At 43.6% G+C, this 20,681-nt stretch overlaps 2 protein-coding genes across 4 annotated transcripts in view; one reads left to right on the plus strand and one right to left on the minus strand.

Annotated features, from left to right (window-relative positions):
* The window catches only part of LOC126272753 (uncharacterized), a 451,358-nt gene that overhangs the window by 54,453 nt on the left and 376,224 nt on the right, over window positions 1-20,681 (minus strand). The gene's annotated exons all lie outside the window — the stretch shown is intronic.
* The window catches only part of LOC126273328 (sterile alpha motif domain-containing protein 1-like), a 92,799-nt gene continuing 84,126 nt past the window's right edge, over window positions 12,009-20,681 (plus strand). The window contains exon 1 of the mRNA XM_049976875.1: window positions 12,009-12,252. Within this exon, the coding sequence (XP_049832832.1) occupies window positions 12,009-12,252 (244 nt within the window). The remainder of the gene's footprint in view (window positions 12,253-20,681) is intronic.

A 20,681-nucleotide genomic window follows, 5' to 3' on the forward strand; every position in this document is an offset into this window, starting at 1 on the left:
CGACTCCACGAAACATGCACCGAGACACGCAAGCAGACCAGTGGGGGGCAATATTATGCTGTGGCGGACCTTCACCTGGGCTTACATGGGACCTGTGAAAGTCAGCAACGGCACCGTAACTGGGGACTGCATGAACACACTTGTAGAATGCGTGCATCCCTTCAAGCTTGATTTTTTCCCTGAAAGCGATGCCACCTCACAGCAAGACAACTGTCCGTATCACAAGGTCAGAATTGTGCTGCAGTGCTTTGAGAAGCGTGACAGTGAACTCACGTTGAAATCTCGGCCACAAAATACGCCTGATCTGAACCCGAGACTCACCTGGGATGCAAAATGGCACCTGCTCCGCACCCTCTTTCGGAAAACATGCATCAGAATCCCTGCTGTATTGTCTCCAAAAGGCGTACCAAAAAGTTACCAAGCAGATGTTCTCTAATTATTTTGACTCATCGGTGTGTTATTTCCATAGCAGATACATACAATGGTCTTGTGAGGTTGCGCCGAGCGCGGCGAAAATCTGAGGAAATGGTCTTCGAGGTACAAAAAGTTCCACAGAAGACACGGACAAATGGCGTGCGTTTCAGGCTGTGAGTTCGAGCTGGGCACTATGTACTGACTCGATTTTTAGTATTCGTCCTGGGTCATAAGCTGCAGCGCTCTTGCAAGATAAAATCTTCATGTATTGCTCTGGCATATGAGAATGTACACAAGAATCAAGGATATCTTTCTTTGAGAGTTGCGCAGTCGGAGTTCTACATCTACATCTACATGACTACTCTGCAATTCACATTTAAGTGCTTGGCAGAGGGTTCATCGAACCACAATCATACTATCTCTCTACTATTCCACTCCTGAACAGCGAGCGGGAAAAACGAACACCTAAACCTTTTTGTTCGAGCTCTGATTTCTCTTATTTTATTTTGATGATCATTCCTACCTATGTAGGATGGGTTCAACAAAATATTTTCGCATTCGGAAGAGAAAGTTGGTGACTGAAATTTCGTAAAAAGGTCTCGCCGCGACGAAAAACGTCTTTGCTGTAATGACTTCCATCCCAACTCGTGTATCATATCTGCCACACTCTCTCGCCTATAACGTGATAATAAAAAACGAGCTGCCCTTTTTTGCACCCTTTCGATGTCCTCCGTCAATCCCACCTGGTAAGGTTCCCACACATATTCTAACAGAGGACGAACGAGTGTAGTGTAAGCTGTCTCTTTAGTGGACATGTTGCATCTTCTAAGTGTTCTGCCAATGAAACGCAACCTTTGGCTCGCCTTCCCGACAATGTTATCTATGTGGTCCTTACAACTGAAGTTGTTCGTAATTTTAACACCCAGGTACTTAGTTGAATTGACAGCCTTGAGAATTGTACTATTTATCGAGTAATCGAATTCCAACGGATTTCTTTTGGAACTCATGTGGATCATCTCACACTTTTCGTTATTTAGCGTCAACTGCCACCTGACACACCATATAGCCATCTTTTCTAAATCGCTTTGCAACTGATACTGGTCTTCGGATGACCTTACTAGACGGTAAATTACAGCATCATCTGCGAACAATCTAAGAGAACTGCTCAGATTGTCACCCAGGTCATTTATATAGATCAGGAACAGCAGAGGTCCCAGGACGCTTCCCTGGGGAACACCTGATATCACTTCAGTTTTACTCGATTCTGTGTTAAAAGATGCGGATATTCATGCGTGTACCTAAACATGTTGCAATTCACACACTTAGCTCCAGTTCGTCAGAACGCTTTCTTCTAAGGTTGTTTGATAGGCAATAACGGCTGCTCGCCAAATCAGGACGCATGATGTCACTCGGCATGCTATATCGGAACAGATCCGCGAAGGAAGCGGTCACCGACTGATTTTCATCCAGTGCACAACTGTGCGTGATCACTGCGAAGTTCCCTCCAGTGACGTTGCGCGCGTGACTGGTCGTCGCGGCATACAAATACCACGTTCCTGGAGCTTTCCGCGGTCAGTACTCGTTGACGTCATTCTTCTGTTTGCTGCAGCAAGATTAGTAACTGGGAGGGGTCACCCGTTCTACTCCATCTGAGAGTCTCAGTCCATGTATAACCCATAGACTAATGAAGAGAAATTTTGAACGCAATGTAAGTTCAGGGACAAGATTTGAAAACTTCTGTGTTTCCCAAACATAATGCTGTTAGGAAAGTAAGTGACAGAAGAGGAGTTGGAAGATCAGTCGAATTTAATAGATGTCTTTGGGAAGAGGTCAGAAGATGAAACTTAAAAATAATGGAATATAGTCGATTTATATCACGTGATACTAAGAGAATTATATTAGGAAATGAGAAACTAAAAATAGATGAATTTTGCTGTTTGTGCAGCAAAATGGCTGAAGATGGCCGAAAGAGGTATGGAATAATAATTTTTTAACATGTAGCCTTGTACGAAAGTGAAAGGTGGACGATAAAAGGTACGCAAAAGAAGAGAATAGACGCGTCTGAAATACTGTGCTACAGAAAAATGCTGAAGACTGTGTGGGTATTGTTAGGATAGAGAATTTTTCTTAACTAAATTCGGAATTTTTTCCACAGGCGTTAGGGTGTGCGAATTTGTCTGTATCCTAGTCGTCTATAACTCAGCAGACGTGTTCATAATTAATTATAGCATAAATGTTACTAATTATGATGTTTAAATAACACACAAATGAGTTATTTCTATGTATATGATATATTGTATTAGTTTAGATACTCGTCTTGCATTTTACTTTAATTAATGTATTTTTTGAGTGCCCCTTGGGCGTCGGGTGGCACAATTCGTAACTAGACATCTCTACGCCACAGTTGGTGTTGCTACGCGGAGCTACCAACGCCGCACGTGGAACCCCCTAAGAAGACCATTTCCAGTTAGGCTGACGCTGAAAATATCAAGAAGACTAGAGTTGGTGTGAGCCTAGCATTCCCTCAGTACACATGCAATTAATCGATGCTGCCTGTGGTACGTAACCGTAGAAAATAATTTTGAAAATGTAAAAAGAGAAGAATATGTATTAATTAAGACACTGTGAAGAAACCCAGAAGGGATGGGTTGATAGGACAGTGTTAGGCATCAAAGAATTGTAGATTTGGTAACAGAAGGGAGGGAAGCAAGCGAGAGGAGGGAGCGATCTGTTTTACTTGGTAAAAAGCCAATATCACAAGAATATTTCTTTCTTTACACCAACCGGTTTCGACAGGCTTATATGAAGATAACAACAAAGTCAGCCGACACCGGCTCTTGTAAATAAAGAAATTCTGACGCAATCTTCCGTTTTACAAAGTTTTTACCGAGGTTTGAATAACACAGTAAGCAGCTTCCAATGGATGTAGGTTGAACCGGGTGTGAAGTGATGAGTCTGTTATAGCCTAGAGAGCATCACCACATCGGTCTTCGGGATGAAAACAAGGTATAGACAACGGAAGGAAGAACGTTTAACCACCTGGTTATTTATGCAATTAAACAATTGCACACTTCACCGATGACTCGAGCGTATTGTGGCGCCATTAATGAACTTTTAGTTGTTTTGGTGAATACTACAGTACTACAGTAACCAAAACCGCATTTTTACATTTCAAGTGTGCAGTATTCAAGCACTACTCTTGTTATCTTTTTTATTTGTATCATTTAAGTATGGAGAGAGTGCTCCACTCCTCTTAATATAAAGTTACTCTCAGTTTCATTTCGCGAGACGAAATTTTGTCGAGGATAGCACCTGTAATTTAATAAATAGCGATTAATAGGTAGTTAAATTATATACGCCAGTCAAAATATTTCAGTTCTCTCTCTTTCTATCTTATCATACATGTTTCATCGAAACAAATTCACACAGTAGCTTGGAAAAAGTATATTGCATCCTCTCAAAAGTAATGGCCGATACCAGGTCTCTTCCACGTCCACTCTTATCTAACGGTAGAAATGAAGTAAAATGAACCAATTGTCTTCTTCGCCGTGAGCAAGAAGACAGCTGCCAGGAAACAGATGCAGCGACGGCTGCAGTAACAGTTCTCTCTCACCGTAAATAATAAATTAATTTCAGAATTAAAAATTCTTCCATAGCTCTAGCAAGGAACAGATGCCATCTTGTACGAGGGAACGAAGAATAAATATAGAACCGTATGCTAATGAAGAGGTACTTAATCCAATTGGAGAAAAAATGTTTTTATGGCACAACTTGATCAAAAGAGCAGTGTCTGCGAAAGCCAAGGTCTCGGCTTCGGGTTCTGGTACACAATCATTATCTGTCAGGAGGTTTCAGAAGAAGAATTGCATTTTGTGATTGTTGTCGCGAGGGAGATGAAAAAAAAAAAAAACCAAGAAAATTTAATTTGCCCTACTTGGTCATATTCCAAATTATTTTTAATTTTTCATAGTTGAAGGAAATTTTTGTAATTTTTTTTTAGTTATCGGAAATATCGAAACTCGAGCTTGTCTTCGCTATCTCTCACTGCAGAAACAGACAAGCTGACTAATTGGTAATGCCACAAACCTGCTCTTTCAGTGCGTCTTTGTGCGCAAGAACACGAGCCTAATTTTTTCGATAAAACAGTTAGCGCGTGTATTTTTCTCAGCTGCGGAATCTCCATTATCGTCGCTCATATATGTGTTTATGAAAATGATGATAACCACTGTTCTGGGCTGTCGATGTGACCACCTCTTGTTTTTGATAACTCATCGAACTGTATACCGAGCTTTCCGGTAACCTGTTAGAGATTTTACATTTGGGTCTATTTCGAGCCTGAAGCGTCATCGAGCAGCGGTTTCCTCGCTAGCTGGCGTTCACTGGCTCATAAAAGAAAGCGTTTTCTGCGATGGACGTAGAATTTTGATACTGCTTCACTGGTTGCTGAGCACTACTCAACTCTCTCACTGAATCTGTCACAAGGTCATCAGACATTCGCAGTAAGCCGCTCATCGGGAGTTTAAATTGTCTCACTAAGCACTTTTGTGGTCCCTCTGCGGACACTCTGCGGTAGGTGGATCTAGATCGTGGAAATGATCAGAGTGTCATTGTCATGGAGAAGTACCCCGCTAATACTATCTGCGACAACAAGGGAGAGTAGTGAATTAATACTGTGCAGCTGAAACATGTAATTTTCACTCTGTTTAGGATAATTTAAGTTTTCAGATGAAATGGTGTGCTTATAGATTTGAATAAGAATCGGATGTGACTATATTATGCATACTGTAAATTACAGTTCCCGAGAATCAAAGGGTTACAAAGCTTCTTAGTGAAGCCTGTAAGCTGTGAACTGGAATATCGAGATGCTCGTCACGGTCCAGACGGACGCAGCCCACAGGTACGAAACGTACGCAGTAACTGGCGAGAACAGTGGGTAAAGAATGATGAAGTCGCTGATGAACATAGCCACTGCAATAAAGTCTGAACAAAGGCAGCGTATCCAGTGTTTAGCGCTTAATAAATGTCTGCCTGTGACAGAGTACAAGCGCAGCCCGTGTTTAATGGATGCTCCATACACATTAAGGCGCTTACCGGTGTAGGACATTTCCCCCTCATTAGTGGCACCGCAAACGCGGCAACAGCTGCGGCTTTTTCATAGCTGATGGAAACAAAACCTGGAACGCGTTTTAGGAGACAATGGAACGCCGTTTTTGAATTCTGAGAGCTGAACGTCTGAACACGCCAAATAAGGCAAGGAGAGCTTGGGCGTAGTTGCAGAAAGTTTGGTCGAATGCGGTAGGTAAGGAGGTAATTATTGTGCAAAGGTAGTGCATGTAATTTGCAGACATTTTGCGAGGTACTAATACACATTGATGAATACTGGTTTAAATATTGTGAATAAAGATACTTTTCATATTTAAGGGTGGAAAACAACTAACCAGCGTTTCTGTTCCATTAATATTTGTTGTTACGAACCAGTCTTCAGCTTATTGTTCCGTCGTCAGGAAACAATTTCTACGACACGAGACAATAGTGTTTGGGAAACCGAATATTAGTAACAAAAATGCTGCCAACAAACACAGAACCTTTGTTCATGATGTTAGGCGAGAAATGTTAAATCGTCTTGTTACGTCGCCACTCTTAAGCTTCACATGATTCAACCAACCACCCACATACACACTTAGACCTCAACCTTAATGATCAAATCCATCTCTACAAACGTGTACCACAGTATAATTGTCATTACACCTCACTTTATGTTTTCTTAGTGGTCCAGCGGTTTTAGGCGCTTCAGTCCAAAACCACGCGGCTGCTACGGTCGCAGGTTCGAATACTGCCTCGGGCATGGATGTGTGTAATGTCCTTAGGTTGGTTAGGTTTAAGCATTACTACGTCTAGGGGACTGATGACCTCAGATGTTAAGTCCCACAGTGCTTAGAGCATTTGAACCCGTTGAACCATTTTTTTTTATGTTTCCTTACATCCTTTGGTATTACTATCACACAATTTGTATAGTTCAATTGTGTGTACTTTCGTTATCTAATTTGATATTATTCATCTTGTAAACTGTAATTTAATGTGTAGGAATGATGTGTACTCGATTTCGCATTTATCACATTTGGGAACACGCGAAAATTATGTGATTGCTGGTAGTATGTTTATTTCTAACATCTGTTTTCCTACACACGCTTTTGAGTGGTTTTCTGATACATGGCCCAATAAGACGAAACTCGATTCGAAATAAGTATTAGCGGAACAAAAAGGCAGTTTGTTTATCGACATTAAATATGAAATTATTCTACCAGTCCGTAAACATAACAATTTTCAGTTTCATATTAGATGTTAACTAAAAGGTCACATGTGTGTGTTTTTTTTGTCATCAGACTGGTTTCACTGTGCGGTCCGCCACGCCGTAATCTCCTGTGGTAATATCTTCATAACAGAACAGCATTCACACCCAGCTTCTTCGCGTTAAGCTGTCAGTGCAGCTATCGCGAAAGACTGGCAATACACCATAGGAACGAGAACCAAGAGGAAACAATAAGAATGAAAGTATATAGAAGGGTCTGATTAAAAAGGCACAAGATGGGGCTGAAGTCTTTCCGTTCTACAGTTAAGCCTGTGTAAAGAATAAGAAACGAAGAAAATGAAAGAGACTTTCAGAAGTGGGATTAAAATTTAGAGAGTGTATCAGTGACAAGATTCGTTGATGACATTGTTGTTCTATGTCCTGATGGACCTGCTGAAAGGAATAGACGGTCTAAAGCGCACACAATACAGGTGGAGAGTAAAAAAGGGAAAACCGAGTCTTGTGGAGCAGTAGATTCTTGATAAGTTTAGCATCGATACTGTGGACCATGCAGTAGCTGAAATGAGTGAATTCTGCGTTGGAAACAAAATAATGCACTGCATGATTCTTTTATGAAGGAAGGGGGATATTAGAAGCAGCTTGTCACAGTCAAAGAGAGCATTCCACCGTGAAAGAAGTGTATTAATAACAAACATTGGCCTTATCTGGAGAAATACGTTGTTAAGGATGTACACCGGAACACAGCTTCTTATGGAAGTGAATCATGGACGGTGGGAAAACGGGAACGGAAGAGAATCGAAGTGTGAGATATGATGCTACAGAAAAATGCTGAAAATAGGCGTGTTGTTAATAAATTAGATACTCCGTTGTGTCTATGAGGAAAGGAATATCTGAAAATTACTGACAAGAAGAAGAAGAGATGGAGGGATAAAGACGTTTGCTACACTTTGCCGGTTTTACTTGTGCTCTATGCCTAAAAAGCGCTTTAAAGAAAAGGCATATTTATTCCCGTGTGTTTTTTAGAAAGTAGGGATTTTTTTTAAGTAATTTTGTGTATGAGAAAATACAGTAACTCCGCGTGGCATATTGAGCAGACCGGTGACCAAAAGCTTGAGTTCATTAGACACCGATAAACGTACAAGTGTGGCGAGCATTTTCATTTAAGAACAATCCCTGTTTAGTAGCTGTTAAGATTTCGGGAAATATGTCACTATAAACTTTCCAACGTGAATGAAACGGTTTGTGCATGACTGTTAGGATTAGCACGGGCTTGGCAGAGAACTTTTAATACAAAACTACAGAATATACAGGTTTTGCCACTATTTCCACCTTCCATTCAAAATTAAAACCTTTTCCCGATTCTTAGAACAGTTACATTGTATGCAGCCTGGTGCGAGTGGCAGTACGGTAGGTTTCTGTTCGGCTTTCCTACCGGCGATCTGCTGCAACGAGTTCACAAGTAGGTGCTGGTAAAAAGGACGAAAAGGAACCGCAGTGCCGCAAGTTTGGTGATGCGACCTGCTGTGCTGCCATTCACGAATAGAATTTCAGAGAATGTTTTCCAACAGTGTAACTCAAGTGTAACCCAACTTGCTCTACAGATCACAATATCTGTCTCCAATCGAGCACATATGGGACATCACCGGACACCTCCAGCGTCATCCACAAACAGCATTAACCGTCCCTGTATTGACGGACGAAGTGAAAAAGGCATTGAACTCCAGCCCATAAACTGACAGCCGGAACCTGTACAACAGAACGCTAGCACGTCTGCATACTTGAATTGAACATTCTGGCGGTTACGTTAACCTGTCATCTTGCAACGTTAATCACTTAAATGTGTCACCTAGACAAATGTATTCCCGAAATTTCATTAGTCTATGCTGTTTATTTTATGGTGTTGTGATTTTTTTCCGTCAGTGTATTAATGATAAGTGAAATTCGTATCTCAAACATCAACTAATTGAAGCCGTTCGATGCAATTCTGAAACACCCTCGAGAAAATCCGATTTGAAGTTTAACGACTGCCTTCAGTTCGCCAATGTAGCACCTTTTTTCAATGGCCCACACGGATCTGTGGTAGAATGCTCACTTGCCAAGACGGTGGACTGGGTTTCACTACCCGTCAATGTAGATTTTCAAAGAAAGGAGCATATTCTACGAATATTTCCTTGAAGCATAAAATAAAGACGAAAGAAATATGTAGCGCTCGCAAGCGGTAATCATTGGTCCGAGTCTTGATTTTGGTACTTGTTCATTTTTCTCAGTTTAGATCGAATGGCTAATTAATTTTAAACATACAATGTATCAAATATACAGTAATTACATTTCTAATGGTCATTTTCGTGAAAAATTGACTTCTCATTTCTAGTTACACATTGCCCATAAAATTCGAGTTTTCATTTCAAATGCGAACTCTTCACTTCCGGTCTTTAATGAAAGGCTATCAACAAAGATTGTTTACTTTAAGAATGTATTGCCAATTATTTTTTCATGTTTATGTATTTCGTTTCACGGATATGCTGTTAGAACATAAATATTTGTTTAAAAGTTTGCGTTGGGCGGGAATCGAAGTCGGGCCACCCACATAATCAGTGAGCAGCCCACCATAGAGCCAAGGCACAGAAAAACTTCATAGACGATTTCCTCTGAAGTTTTTGAGATTTACTTCAAACTGCTTCCGCAGAAGTTCTGAAGTTCATGTACCACAAATATAAAAAAAATTTACCATCGTGGATCACATAACTAATGAGGAGGTATTGAATAGAACTGGGGAGAAGAGGAGTTTTTGGCACAACTTGACTAGAAGAAGGGATCGGTTGGTAGGACATGTTCTGAGACATCAACGGATCACCAATTTAGTATTGGAGGGCAGCGTGGAGGGTAAAAATCGTAGAAGGAGACCAAGAGATGAATACACTAAGCAGATGCAGAAGGATGTAGGCTGCAGTAGGTACTGGGAGATGATGAAGCTTGCACAGGATAGGGTAGCATGGAGAGCTGCATCAAACCAGCCTCAGGACTGAAGACAACAACAACAACAACAACAACAACAACACCAGCGTCCTACATCCGAGTGGCCTATTTGTTAGATGAAGAGGTTGGCACAGGTGGGTGAAACGTGGCGGGCCTCATGAAACCTGTAGGAAAACCAGTGAGACAGTCCTCAGCCTCCCTGTCCCGCAGACATACACATAAAGATAAGAAGGTATTCACCAGATTCAGTGAATATGAGGCAGTCGCAGTATCGATAGTTAGTTCGCCCCGTCGCGGGGCGAAATCGTGACGTCACGCCCAAAGCTGGGAATTGAGCAGCCGTAAGTGAACAGTGCGCATGTGGATTTACAGGGGCCACTGCAGACTGATCTCTACATCTGAAACGCGTCCTCTAAGCTGACTGCAGTACCTGTCTGCAGCAGCGTTACAGCTTTACACTGAGGTGATGAAAGTCATGACATACCTTCAATTTTACTGTTGGCACTACTCACGCTGGCAGATGACGTTCACTGGGTATTCGCCATACCCACACCCTGCCAACGGACCACCGCATCATGTACCGTTATTCGACACTCCACGCAACGTTTTTCCACTGTTCAAATGGTTCAAATGGCTCTGAGCACTATGGGACTTAACATCTGTGGTCATCAGTCCCCTAGAACTTAGAGCTACTTAAACCTAATTAACCTAAGGACATCACACACATCCATTCCCGAGGCAGGATTCGAACCTGCGACCGTAGCAGTCGCGCGGTTCCGGACTGAGCGCCTAGAACCACTAGACCACCGTGGCCGGCTTTTCCGCTTCAATCGTCCAATGTTTACTTTCCTTACACCAAGCGAGGCGTCGCTTCGCATTTACTGGCGTGATGTGTGGCATATGAGCAGCCGCTCGACCATGAACTACTAGTTTTCTCACCATCCGCCTAACTCTCATAGTAGTTGCAGTGTCGGGCCTCGTTTAGCCTGGGTAGTGCGGCAGCTCGACTTGGAATGGACTCAACAAGTCGTTGGAAGTCCCCTGCAGAAATATTGACCCTCTCTGCGTCTACAGCCGTCCGTAATTGCGGATTTGTTGCTGGTGCAGGAGTTTGTGCACGAACGAGCCGTTCGATTATGTCCCACAGACGTTTTATGGGATTGATGTAGGGAGATCTGGGTGGCAAAATCATTCGCTTGCGACGTTGAGCTGCTTTAACGTCTCGTCAGTTACGACAGTGTTTGGGTGTGGGATATCAGCGAGGGAGTCTTTTAGACCCTTCTTAAACTGATCCCAGTTCACCCTGCCCAGGTGTCGCCGTATTTTTTAGGTGGCTCTACCCTAATCATATCTACGTTAAAAAATCACTGGTAGGTGTTGTGAGGCTAGAGTTCTTCTACTCGCTGCAGTAGTGAGGTGTCCGACACCTCTCATTATTTCTATGTCGAGCGCGTATGGGTGGCCAAGTCCGACATCAGGGTAGCATGTAGTGTGTAGTGACGCATTCCGACGCAGAGATATACAATACCTTTAAGGCTGCGCCAAAGATTAAACTGAGAGGGATGTAGAATATAATCTCTGTAATGTTCATATTGGATTTTCTTTTGTTTCATACTCCAAGAAGGAGTTAAGAGACACTTTCGATAGTTGCCTTGTGGAGGATGGACGTAATTTTTGGAGTGTGAGGAAAGGCAGCCATCTTGTTAGTATTTATGGTTTGTGTGACGAGCACAGCAAGTCGTACTATGTTGTGAATAAAAAATAGTGAGAAGTATCTAAGTTTTACGAGAGTTATTTAAGGCGACGTAGCATTGTATTCCTTGGTTTCCACCGTCCTCGTGAAGTGAACCGATGCCGACTCAGGAAGATACACACGGTCAACAAAGAGAAGAACATCGATGGCAACTAATGAATTAATATTGTGACAGAAGGACTAATTCTACGTCTAAGGTGAGAATCAACAATGACGTAGAATTAAAAAATGTAATTAATCAGACAGACTTGTAAATTATATTACCGGCAAATTCAAAAGTTACAGTTCCATGTCTATTTATTTCCTCTTTACAAAAAAAAAAAAAAATCAATAAATTTATTTTTTTTATTTATTTCGCCACAGGTGTCGTAGGGCTACGGCACTGTGCTGCCGAACTACACGTAGCAGGCGGCGACCATTTTTCACCGTGGAATTCCACTAGAGTGTTTGGCATTGAAAATTCCTGCGATCAGAAGTGTACGTAATCTGGCCTATTGGTGTTTTTACTGCTACGGCAATAGTTTCGATCGTAGCAAGCAGTGGTAGTTGCACGAAATGGTGTTTGAAGGAGGTTTTTACTTAGAAGGTGCACGAGGAGAATACGTGCGAGCTGCCTGTTGGAGGAGGTGCGAGTGGTGTGGAGTGGAGCAGTTCGGAGGGTGCCGTGCCGTGCCGTGCCCCGTGCTGGCGGCTGCACCGCCGGTCGGCCTTGACCCCGGCTGCAAGGCTGATGCTGCGGCTGGGACGGCGCCGCTGGCCACGCCACATACCGCTGCGCTCGCGTCGCCGCGCCGGCAGTGTATCTGCACTCTCCGTGATGGGGTCGCTCTCCAGGCCCGCTCACACTTACACTCCTCACTGGCGGCTCCGATGCTAGTCACATCGTGCCTATTCTCATCGACACTGTCTTGTGTTCCCCATAAAAAATGGTTGAAATGTCTCTGGGCACTATGGGACTTAACTGCTGTGGTCATCAGTCCCCTAGAACTTGGAACTACTTAAACCTAACTAACCTAAGGACACCACACACATCCCTGCCCGAGGCAGAATTCGAACCTGCGACCGTAGCGGTCGCGAGGTTCCGGACTGAAGCGCCTAGAACCGCTCGGCCACTCCGGCCGGCTGTGTTGCCCGTATCTGGAGGTAATTACCATTACCTGTTCTAAGAAGTTTTAATCTTAGAAGACTTCCGAAAAAGATGATCGCCATTGGTGGCGATAGCGGGGAGGAACGAGGGTTGTAAACTATTTCAGTGTATTTCTGGGACATTGTCGCAGGCATAAAGTCAAATGTGTGTGCAAATACATTCACTCAGAAACAAAGAGTGAACTATCTGCACAAATTGAGCAAGTCAATAACATGTTGGTCAAACTTTGGCCATTATGCAAGCATTTACTCTGTTTCATATTGATAGTGTTGTTGGATGTCCTAACGCGGGATATAGTGCCAAATTATGTCCTACTGGCGCGTTAGATCGTCAAAATCCCGAGTTGGATGGAGGGCCTTGTCCATAATGCTCCGAACATCCTCTATTTTGTAGAGATCCGGCGAATTTGCTGGGCAGGTTAGGGTTTCGCAAAGACGAAGACAAGCAATAGAAATTCTCGCTGTGTGTGGGCGGGTATTATCTTGCTGAAATGTAAGGCCATGATGGCTTGCCAAGCAGGGCGACAAAAAAGGGTGTCGACTATCGTCGACGTACCGCGGTGCTGTAAGTGTGCCACAGAGGGTGAAGCGGTACAGTGACTACCCTTCGTGAACAACCCAGCAAATTGACATGTGGAAAGCAACCTTTGTTTTATTTCGATCAGTTGTTCAATATGTAACATTTCCTCTTCCTCTCTGTACCTTTTCAGTATGTATGAGAGCATGCTGTGTTAATGTGTTGGGGTTAGGTAGGTGAAGAGCTTCTACAATGAAATTTTCACTCTACAGCTGTAAAGTGAAAATTTCATTCTAGAAACATCCCCCAGGCTGTAGTTAAGCCATGTCTCCGCAATATCCTTTCTTCCAGAGTGCTAGTTCTGCAAGGTTCGCAGGAGAGCTTCTGTGAAGTTTGGAAGGTAGGAGACGAGGTACTGGCGGAATTGAAACTGTGGGGACGGGGCGTGAGTTATGCTTGGGTAGCTCAGTTGGTAGAGCACTTGCCCGCGAAAGGCAAAGGTCCCGAGTTCAGGTCTCGGTCCGGCACACAGTTTTAATCTGCCAGGAAGTTTCAGTTGAAGAGCTATTTAAAAGGATTGTCAGTAGATGCAGTAGGCTTCTCAAAAGAGAAACTAGGGAAGCTAAATACAGAGATTCCTTCAGTCACTCCGGAAAGATTGGTTCTGAGGAGTTTAAATGGCAGAGGTTAGCCTTCAGCCAACGGCAACTTGGCAGTTCGAACAACGGCTGGTCGTTAGCGTGGCGGAGGAAAGGTAGCCAGGACGTGCTGAGGAGAGAACGCAGGGTGGAGACGCCCCGTCTGGAAGGAGCTAAGATGCGAAATGCAATGTATCGTGGTAGACATAGTTCGCGAACCAAATTTCCCTCTTTGGCTCGTCTCACGAGCGTACTTGAAAATTGTGTGTTCGAGCACCTCTGTGGGTAGCTTCCCAGCTCTGTGCGGTCGCGCTTGTGCATTAATTTAGGTAGTAGTGGCATTTCGCGTAGTGCTCCGCGGTGTGCTTCAGCGTGGCAATGCACGGAAGGGTTGTGCCCTGGTGCCTACGTACAGTGTGACCGCTGATAATACGAGGCCACTTAGCTATTTCAATACTTTTCAGCACTAATAGTAGTATGGACCAGTGATTCCAGATTATATTCAATTATGACATCTAAAATTGTTGTAAAATTTAGCCACCTAAAAAACCAGGGTTGGAATTTTCAGACAATTGCCTCTCATCTACGAAAGCTCAAATCTGTAATTGTAAGAGTAAGAGCCCCCTAATTACTTGCGTAAATATTGCCAAATCAAGCAGCATTCTCCTCTTTCGATAACCCAGTAGGAATATGGGCGTAGTCCTGAAAAAATGATAGCGGTTACCACACCCGTTACTGAATGTTTTGGTTTTGCGCATGTGTCTTGTTATCCGTTGTTTTATCAACAATTAAAAATCAGGGTCGTACTCACACGTCATATTATCGACCAAAGCATGCAGTAGGGAAGACAAGAATACTGTGTCATAGTTGTGTGAGCACCAAACAACCACGCAGGAAAGCAGCACAGATCAGCAACGCAAACAAGAAAGACGGTTACCGCACAATGGCAACCAAAGAGGTCCTGCTATGAAAAGAAATGGCATCGGAGACCATCACTCCTAGCTGTCTCCTAGCTGTCGGGCCGTATGGCGGACGACAGTAAGGTTGGTATCTCACCACTACCAGGGGCATATTCGGCCGGGAATCTCCTTAATTGGAGCATAACTGTCTTCAGCGATGAGTTCCACTTCGAAGTAAGTCCCGACAGCCAGCGAAGGCTAGTCCGAAGACGCTACGGACAACGAGGAAACTCGATAATTCGCTCGATAAATGAAGTGCACATGTCGTCCTGCAAGTGGACTGTCCCTCTCATAACAGCTGCCGAGATAAGTGACCGCGGCATTGAAAATCAACTAAAATCGTTCATCGGAAGAAAGCACAAGAACAGAGGGAGAACTTGTGTAGTTTTGAGGGCTGCATACCTTAGAAATCAAGACGCCGCTGATGTGTCAGTGCTAAACTGGCTGCTTCATATCCACTATTGTCCCGTGAGTCCCACGCCCGCGTTCCCGGGTTCGAATCCCGGCGGGGTCAGGGATTTTCTCTGCCTCGTGATGGCTGGGTGTTGTGTGATGTCCTTAGGTTAGTTAGGTTTAAGTAGTTCTAAGTTCTAGGGGACTAATGACCATAGACGTTAAGTCCCATAGTGCTCAGAGCCATTTGAACCTTTTTTTTTTTTTTTTTTTTTTTTGTCCCGTGAGTGTGATAAGTCTCAGAACAGTCGTTCTGCTATCACATGATACTGGTCTACTCATTCTCTCCCTGCATGGCGAAAGACACACTGTAACTTAGTACTAAAGATGCGTGCGCGATCTACCTACTGTAATGTACCACATCTGGGCGAAATGACAAATTGTCGGGATCAGATGGACTGACGAAACTGTGTTTTGTCCGGCTGCAGAGAGTACAAAACGAAAACTAAGTGATGCAGTGTATACAATAGCAAAAGTGCTCCATTAAAGGACGAGTGATGTCTCGAATACGTTCCGTGGTACACTGAACTTTTCAGATGTAAAATACACTAAATTCGTCCAATGCAACAAAATGGTTGAATTCTTGCTAGTCCCCCTCCACTATACGAAAACGAATACAGGGAACAGAGTGTCACTAACGTGTCCATGCGGCCAAAAAGCGGGATATTGTGTATGCTTTTACTCCTGGAAATCTGCATTGATGGGCTAAAGGCAATTTGTGTAGCTGATAGTGGTGCCAGAAGTACCCTCCGCCACACCGCGAAGTGAGTCGCGGAGTTTAGATTTAGATATAGGTAAGGTATGAGGTAATGATAAAATCGGGTAGTGTGTCTTTTTGAGTTTGTGCACGAGGTCGTCAGTAATGACGAAACGTCCTCCATTTCGTTTATCATCTTGCATGTTTTTGCGGCCACCTTTAAATGTTCCACCCCATCTTCTAACGGTTCTAGTGCTCCTTGCGTTGGTTCCATATAATTCAGTGATCTGCCGACAAATGTCGGCAGCTTTCACGTGTCTTGCATTTAGGAAACGAATAATATCGTGTACTTACAATCGGCGGCATTTTCAATTGCCTGGGCCATTTTGAATATATATTATATATGTAGTGTAATTAAAGAAACGTGAGGGAAACCTGCCGTAAATGCGTTTATGGGTAACCAAAAGCTGAACGTAGTCTGGAAACATGCGCAGTGCACCAACCACGAAACTATCAGCCGCGTTTCGAAATGGTACTTCCTTTAAAAAATGCGCCTCTTCGTCAGCGAAGTTAGGTATCTGAAGTCTTTCTCTACAGCTCCTGCGATTAGTTTTCTTGATCTGGTGTCACCGCTGCCGACTCATCTTTCACTTCAGAAACCTATCATGATATAAACTGTGGCAATGAGTAAAAATTATCCAACATATTAACGGAAGTTTAATCGACATTATTTTTCAAATACCTTGTTATACAGCATTATCGGTCGATTCTACAAGGAAAGACAGTCATGTGTTGAGCCGGCCGCGATGCTCTAGTGGTTCTAGGCGCTCAGTCCGGAACCGCGCGACCGCTATGGTCGCAGGTTCGAATCCCGCCTCGGGCATGTATGTGTGTGATGTCCTTAGGTTAGTTAGGTTTAAGTAGTTCTAGGGGACTGATGACCACAGATGTTAAGTCCCATAGTGCTCAGAGCCATTTGAACCAATCATGTGTTGACTCTGGCACTTTAGAGCAAAGAATGAATCATCAATTCTTCGCAAGACTGGGAGGAATTTCTGTGGTAATGAAGTAGTAGCTTCTTGTGTCGTTCCACGTCAGTGAATCAGAGAGACTGGATGACAATTTGTACAACAAGTTCATCAGTTGGTGTCACAGATCAGACCCGCACACGCTGACCATGATAATGAAGGCTCAGCTCTAGCCTCATCGGCCCGTACACGACCACGGAACACTCCCATGATCTGCAACTGGACGAACTGTTATGCCGCCGCATGCTGCAGAGTTTTCCGAAACTAAAACATGAGCGTTCAGGAAAATGCAGTGCAACAATCATGTGTCCGAGGTTGATTACATAAGATGGTACAAGCAAGAACGACATTAGAAATTGACTCGCAATGCCGATGGAAGTTGTGTCTGGGCAAATGAGTATTTAGATGTATACTATAGCGACGTGAAGGTCTAACTGAACCAAAGCGAATCCGGTATTGTTTCTCTGGAGCACACTGTATGGAAGTGGAACGGTCGCCATGGAATCACCAGAGTGAGACAAAAATGGAAACTTTTGCTATGAGATACATCAGGATGACTCTAAAAGGAATGACGACAAATCATGTGAAAATTGAAGAAATAAGAAAAAAAAATACGGAAGGAAAGAAATATGTCGGAACCGTTACCCAAAGAGAGCGGAAATGTTTGGTGGGATTTTGGCTGTGTCCAGGCATCCGTGGCTAGCTACGTTATCGTTGGAGTGAGCAGTAAGTGGGAGAACGCGGACGGCTGGAACACGGCTCGGACAAGGCTCAGATGCTGAGTCCCAGATGGGAGGTGACCACGACGCTCCGGCAGACGAGTCCAGAGGCGCGTCTGCGCTCGCACAACCGCTCGTGCATACGTAGGCACGTCCGCTATCTCGATCGAAAAGTGTAAGCCGACTGCAACTAGTCTTACTGGGAATGCAAGACGCGGACCCGGAATGCTACGACCAAGGCCGCCGGCGCGAGGGAGCGGAGGAAGTTCCTGCGAGGAGGAAATGCCAGCGAGGCGCGGTCGCACGGCAGCTGCTTTTATTTTTTGCTTCTTTAGCCGTTATTCGCCGACACGATATATCTTCGAGATTTTCTCACGCTGCACCAACAACAATCCTCACAGTTGTCAAAGCTGTGACGTACTAACATCTTGCACTTCCAGTTTTGTTAAAAACTGACATTTCGTGTGTGTGTGTGTGTGTGTGTGTGTGTGTGTGTGTGTGTGTGTGTGTGTGAGAGAGAGAGAGAGAGAGAGAGAGAGAGAGAGAGAGAGAGAGAGAGAGAGAGAGAGAGAGAATCAACCAGTCACTATTAATAATGCTGTTCGTTTACACAAATAACGCCCTTACCGGTCTCTAACCGCCAGATTCATCTTCGGACGTCTGCTCGCGGTAAGATTCCATTTATTACTGTTTACATTAGTTATCGGCTGTTTTCCCCCTTTTAGCAAACGTTCATTGGGGTGGAGAAGACTAAAGCTGTAGGACACTACCAACGGAAGGGAATTTTGCCACAATGGAGAAAAAACGGCCAGCCAATGTAAACAAAAATAAACGGAATCTTAACGGGAACAGCCGACTGAAGATAAAACCAGTCGGTTCTGAACCGGTAAGGGCGTTGTTTAGGTAAAGCAATGGCATTATTAACAGTGGCTGGTTGCCTTTTCGACTTTTGCCAGAATCAACTTGTACCTGATTATTTTGCTGAAATAATAGAAAATATACTCACAGTAACCCGCCAGGAACCAGCATCTAAAATTTTTACTAAAAATGAAATTTCCAGCGACTTGAACACTCATGGCTGGTTAAAAACGTGTACCTCATCGAGGCTCTGTTACAGGTTGTTGGGAATAAATTACTTTATTTCATTTCAATTCCACCACGGGCCGATTGCAACAATTTGATCATTATCAAGGGTGCCTACAAGTACCGGTACTCATGTGTATCCTTGTGCTCCGTATATACACGACGTAGCAAAGTTTGGAAGGAAAACCCACACTCAGTTGGAACAGTGACTCGAATGCCGCACTGCTTTAATAGGCATGGTAATCTCGAACTTGATGCGCCGTTGCTTTTCGTGGACGTGAGTCGCGGACTGTGGGAAAACAGGAAAAGATGAGAATCTAAGCGTTTAAGATGTGGTTCTGTAGAAATCATCATGAAAATTAGGTGTACTGATAAGGAATGGGGTGGTTTTCTACACAGTCGATGAAGGAAGTAGTAGGTGGAAAACATTGACTGGATGAAGGGACAGAACGAGAGGATAATTCAGAGCAACATTTATGGACATCCTGCATGCTGAAGGTGGAACAGGGCTGCAACACTTTTTATTGAAGTGGTTGTAATTTTGTCGGAAGTTGCATTAAGAAGTATCCTTAATTTATTGGTGGTGATTAGTTTGAGACAATGTGTCTGTTCTGAAAACACACAATAAAACAAAGTTACAGTAGATATAATTATTATAACATCACTGAGGCATGGATATTGGCAGTAGTTTCTGTTACAGTAGGTTATATAGAATCTTCGTAGTTAATTGAAATACAGTCATGGATCAGCCACAGCTGAGAATCAAAAAGGCAATGCATATAGTTTAAAATATAATAGGCAGGTCAAACTCAACAGCACGAGCAGAAATAGAGGGCCAGTTACGACTAATAGGCGATTATAATTTGTTTTATCGTGTCACTGTGTAACTTTTCACGTCAACATGATAGTATTAGAACTTTTGGGTTAGATAAATATTTTCGTCTTATGCGCACACCACTACTAACGGTCTCTGGCACTCACTTGGTAACTGCTGGTGTCTTCCAGCATCACTTCTCCTCGTACTGTTTCTATAGAATGGACACGGTGCTCGAAACTAGTCACCATCAATACGTAAAGGGTACTTCTTAATGCAACTTAAGACGGAATTCCAACCATTTATTTCAGTTAGGCCATATTACCTGTTAATCGACGTTGGCTGTTTGTATTTTGTTTTTTTAAAAAAATTTATTCAAATTAATTCACAAGGATCACATTAACCCACCACCTTACTACATTAGTGGGTCCTAATATTATTATCACATTACAACTACTGCAGCGTAATTGTTAATCCTACAGGTATGCAGATTCTACTCGTACAGTTGTTATTGTTGATGTATATGCTACTATCTATACCTAAGTAATCTACACTACCTGCAGAGTTACAGGTGTGCCAGCGTGTAACAAACCTATGTTATGTTGTTGACCTTGCCCACCGACCTAACCCCAGTGGGCGTGTCCCTAGCACTGGGCTGGCCGGAGACGCTAATCGCTGCAGCACTATCCTAAGGGGTTTTCCTAGCTTGTCCTACAACTAACCTATTTCTTATCTATACTGTCTTTGTCGGTGCGTGTCATGTTGAGTGAAAAGTGTGCGCGCAGCCCCCCCCCCCCCCCCCCCCCCCCAAATCTGAGACATGGTGGATCCCAGCCGTCAAGCGGCTCGCCAAGTCAATGTCCCTGCGGGTATGAAATATTATCGATCGTTCCGTAAAAATTCTTTGAGAACTTTACGGGAAATTGCATCTGAAAGTTTATTCCGGACGTGAAAGGTATTCTCATGCCTGAGCAGATGGTGCGTTTTGTAGTTAGGAAGTTGTTGGCTAAGTTCCTCTGCAACGTCGTCGAAGAGGGGGCACTAATACAAGACATGGTCTGGAGTGCCTTGCACGGCACCACAGTGTAGCCCGCTTCCCGAACCGACATAGGTATATCTGGTAGGGTCCATTTACACTAAGTGCAGCAGTCCTATGTTTGGTCTGAGATATTTA

The sequence above is a fragment of the Schistocerca gregaria genome, chromosome 5 (genome assembly GCF_023897955.1).
Source record: "Schistocerca gregaria isolate iqSchGreg1 chromosome 5, iqSchGreg1.2, whole genome shotgun sequence".
NCBI classification, from domain to species: Eukaryota; Metazoa; Arthropoda; class Insecta; order Orthoptera; family Acrididae; genus Schistocerca; species Schistocerca gregaria.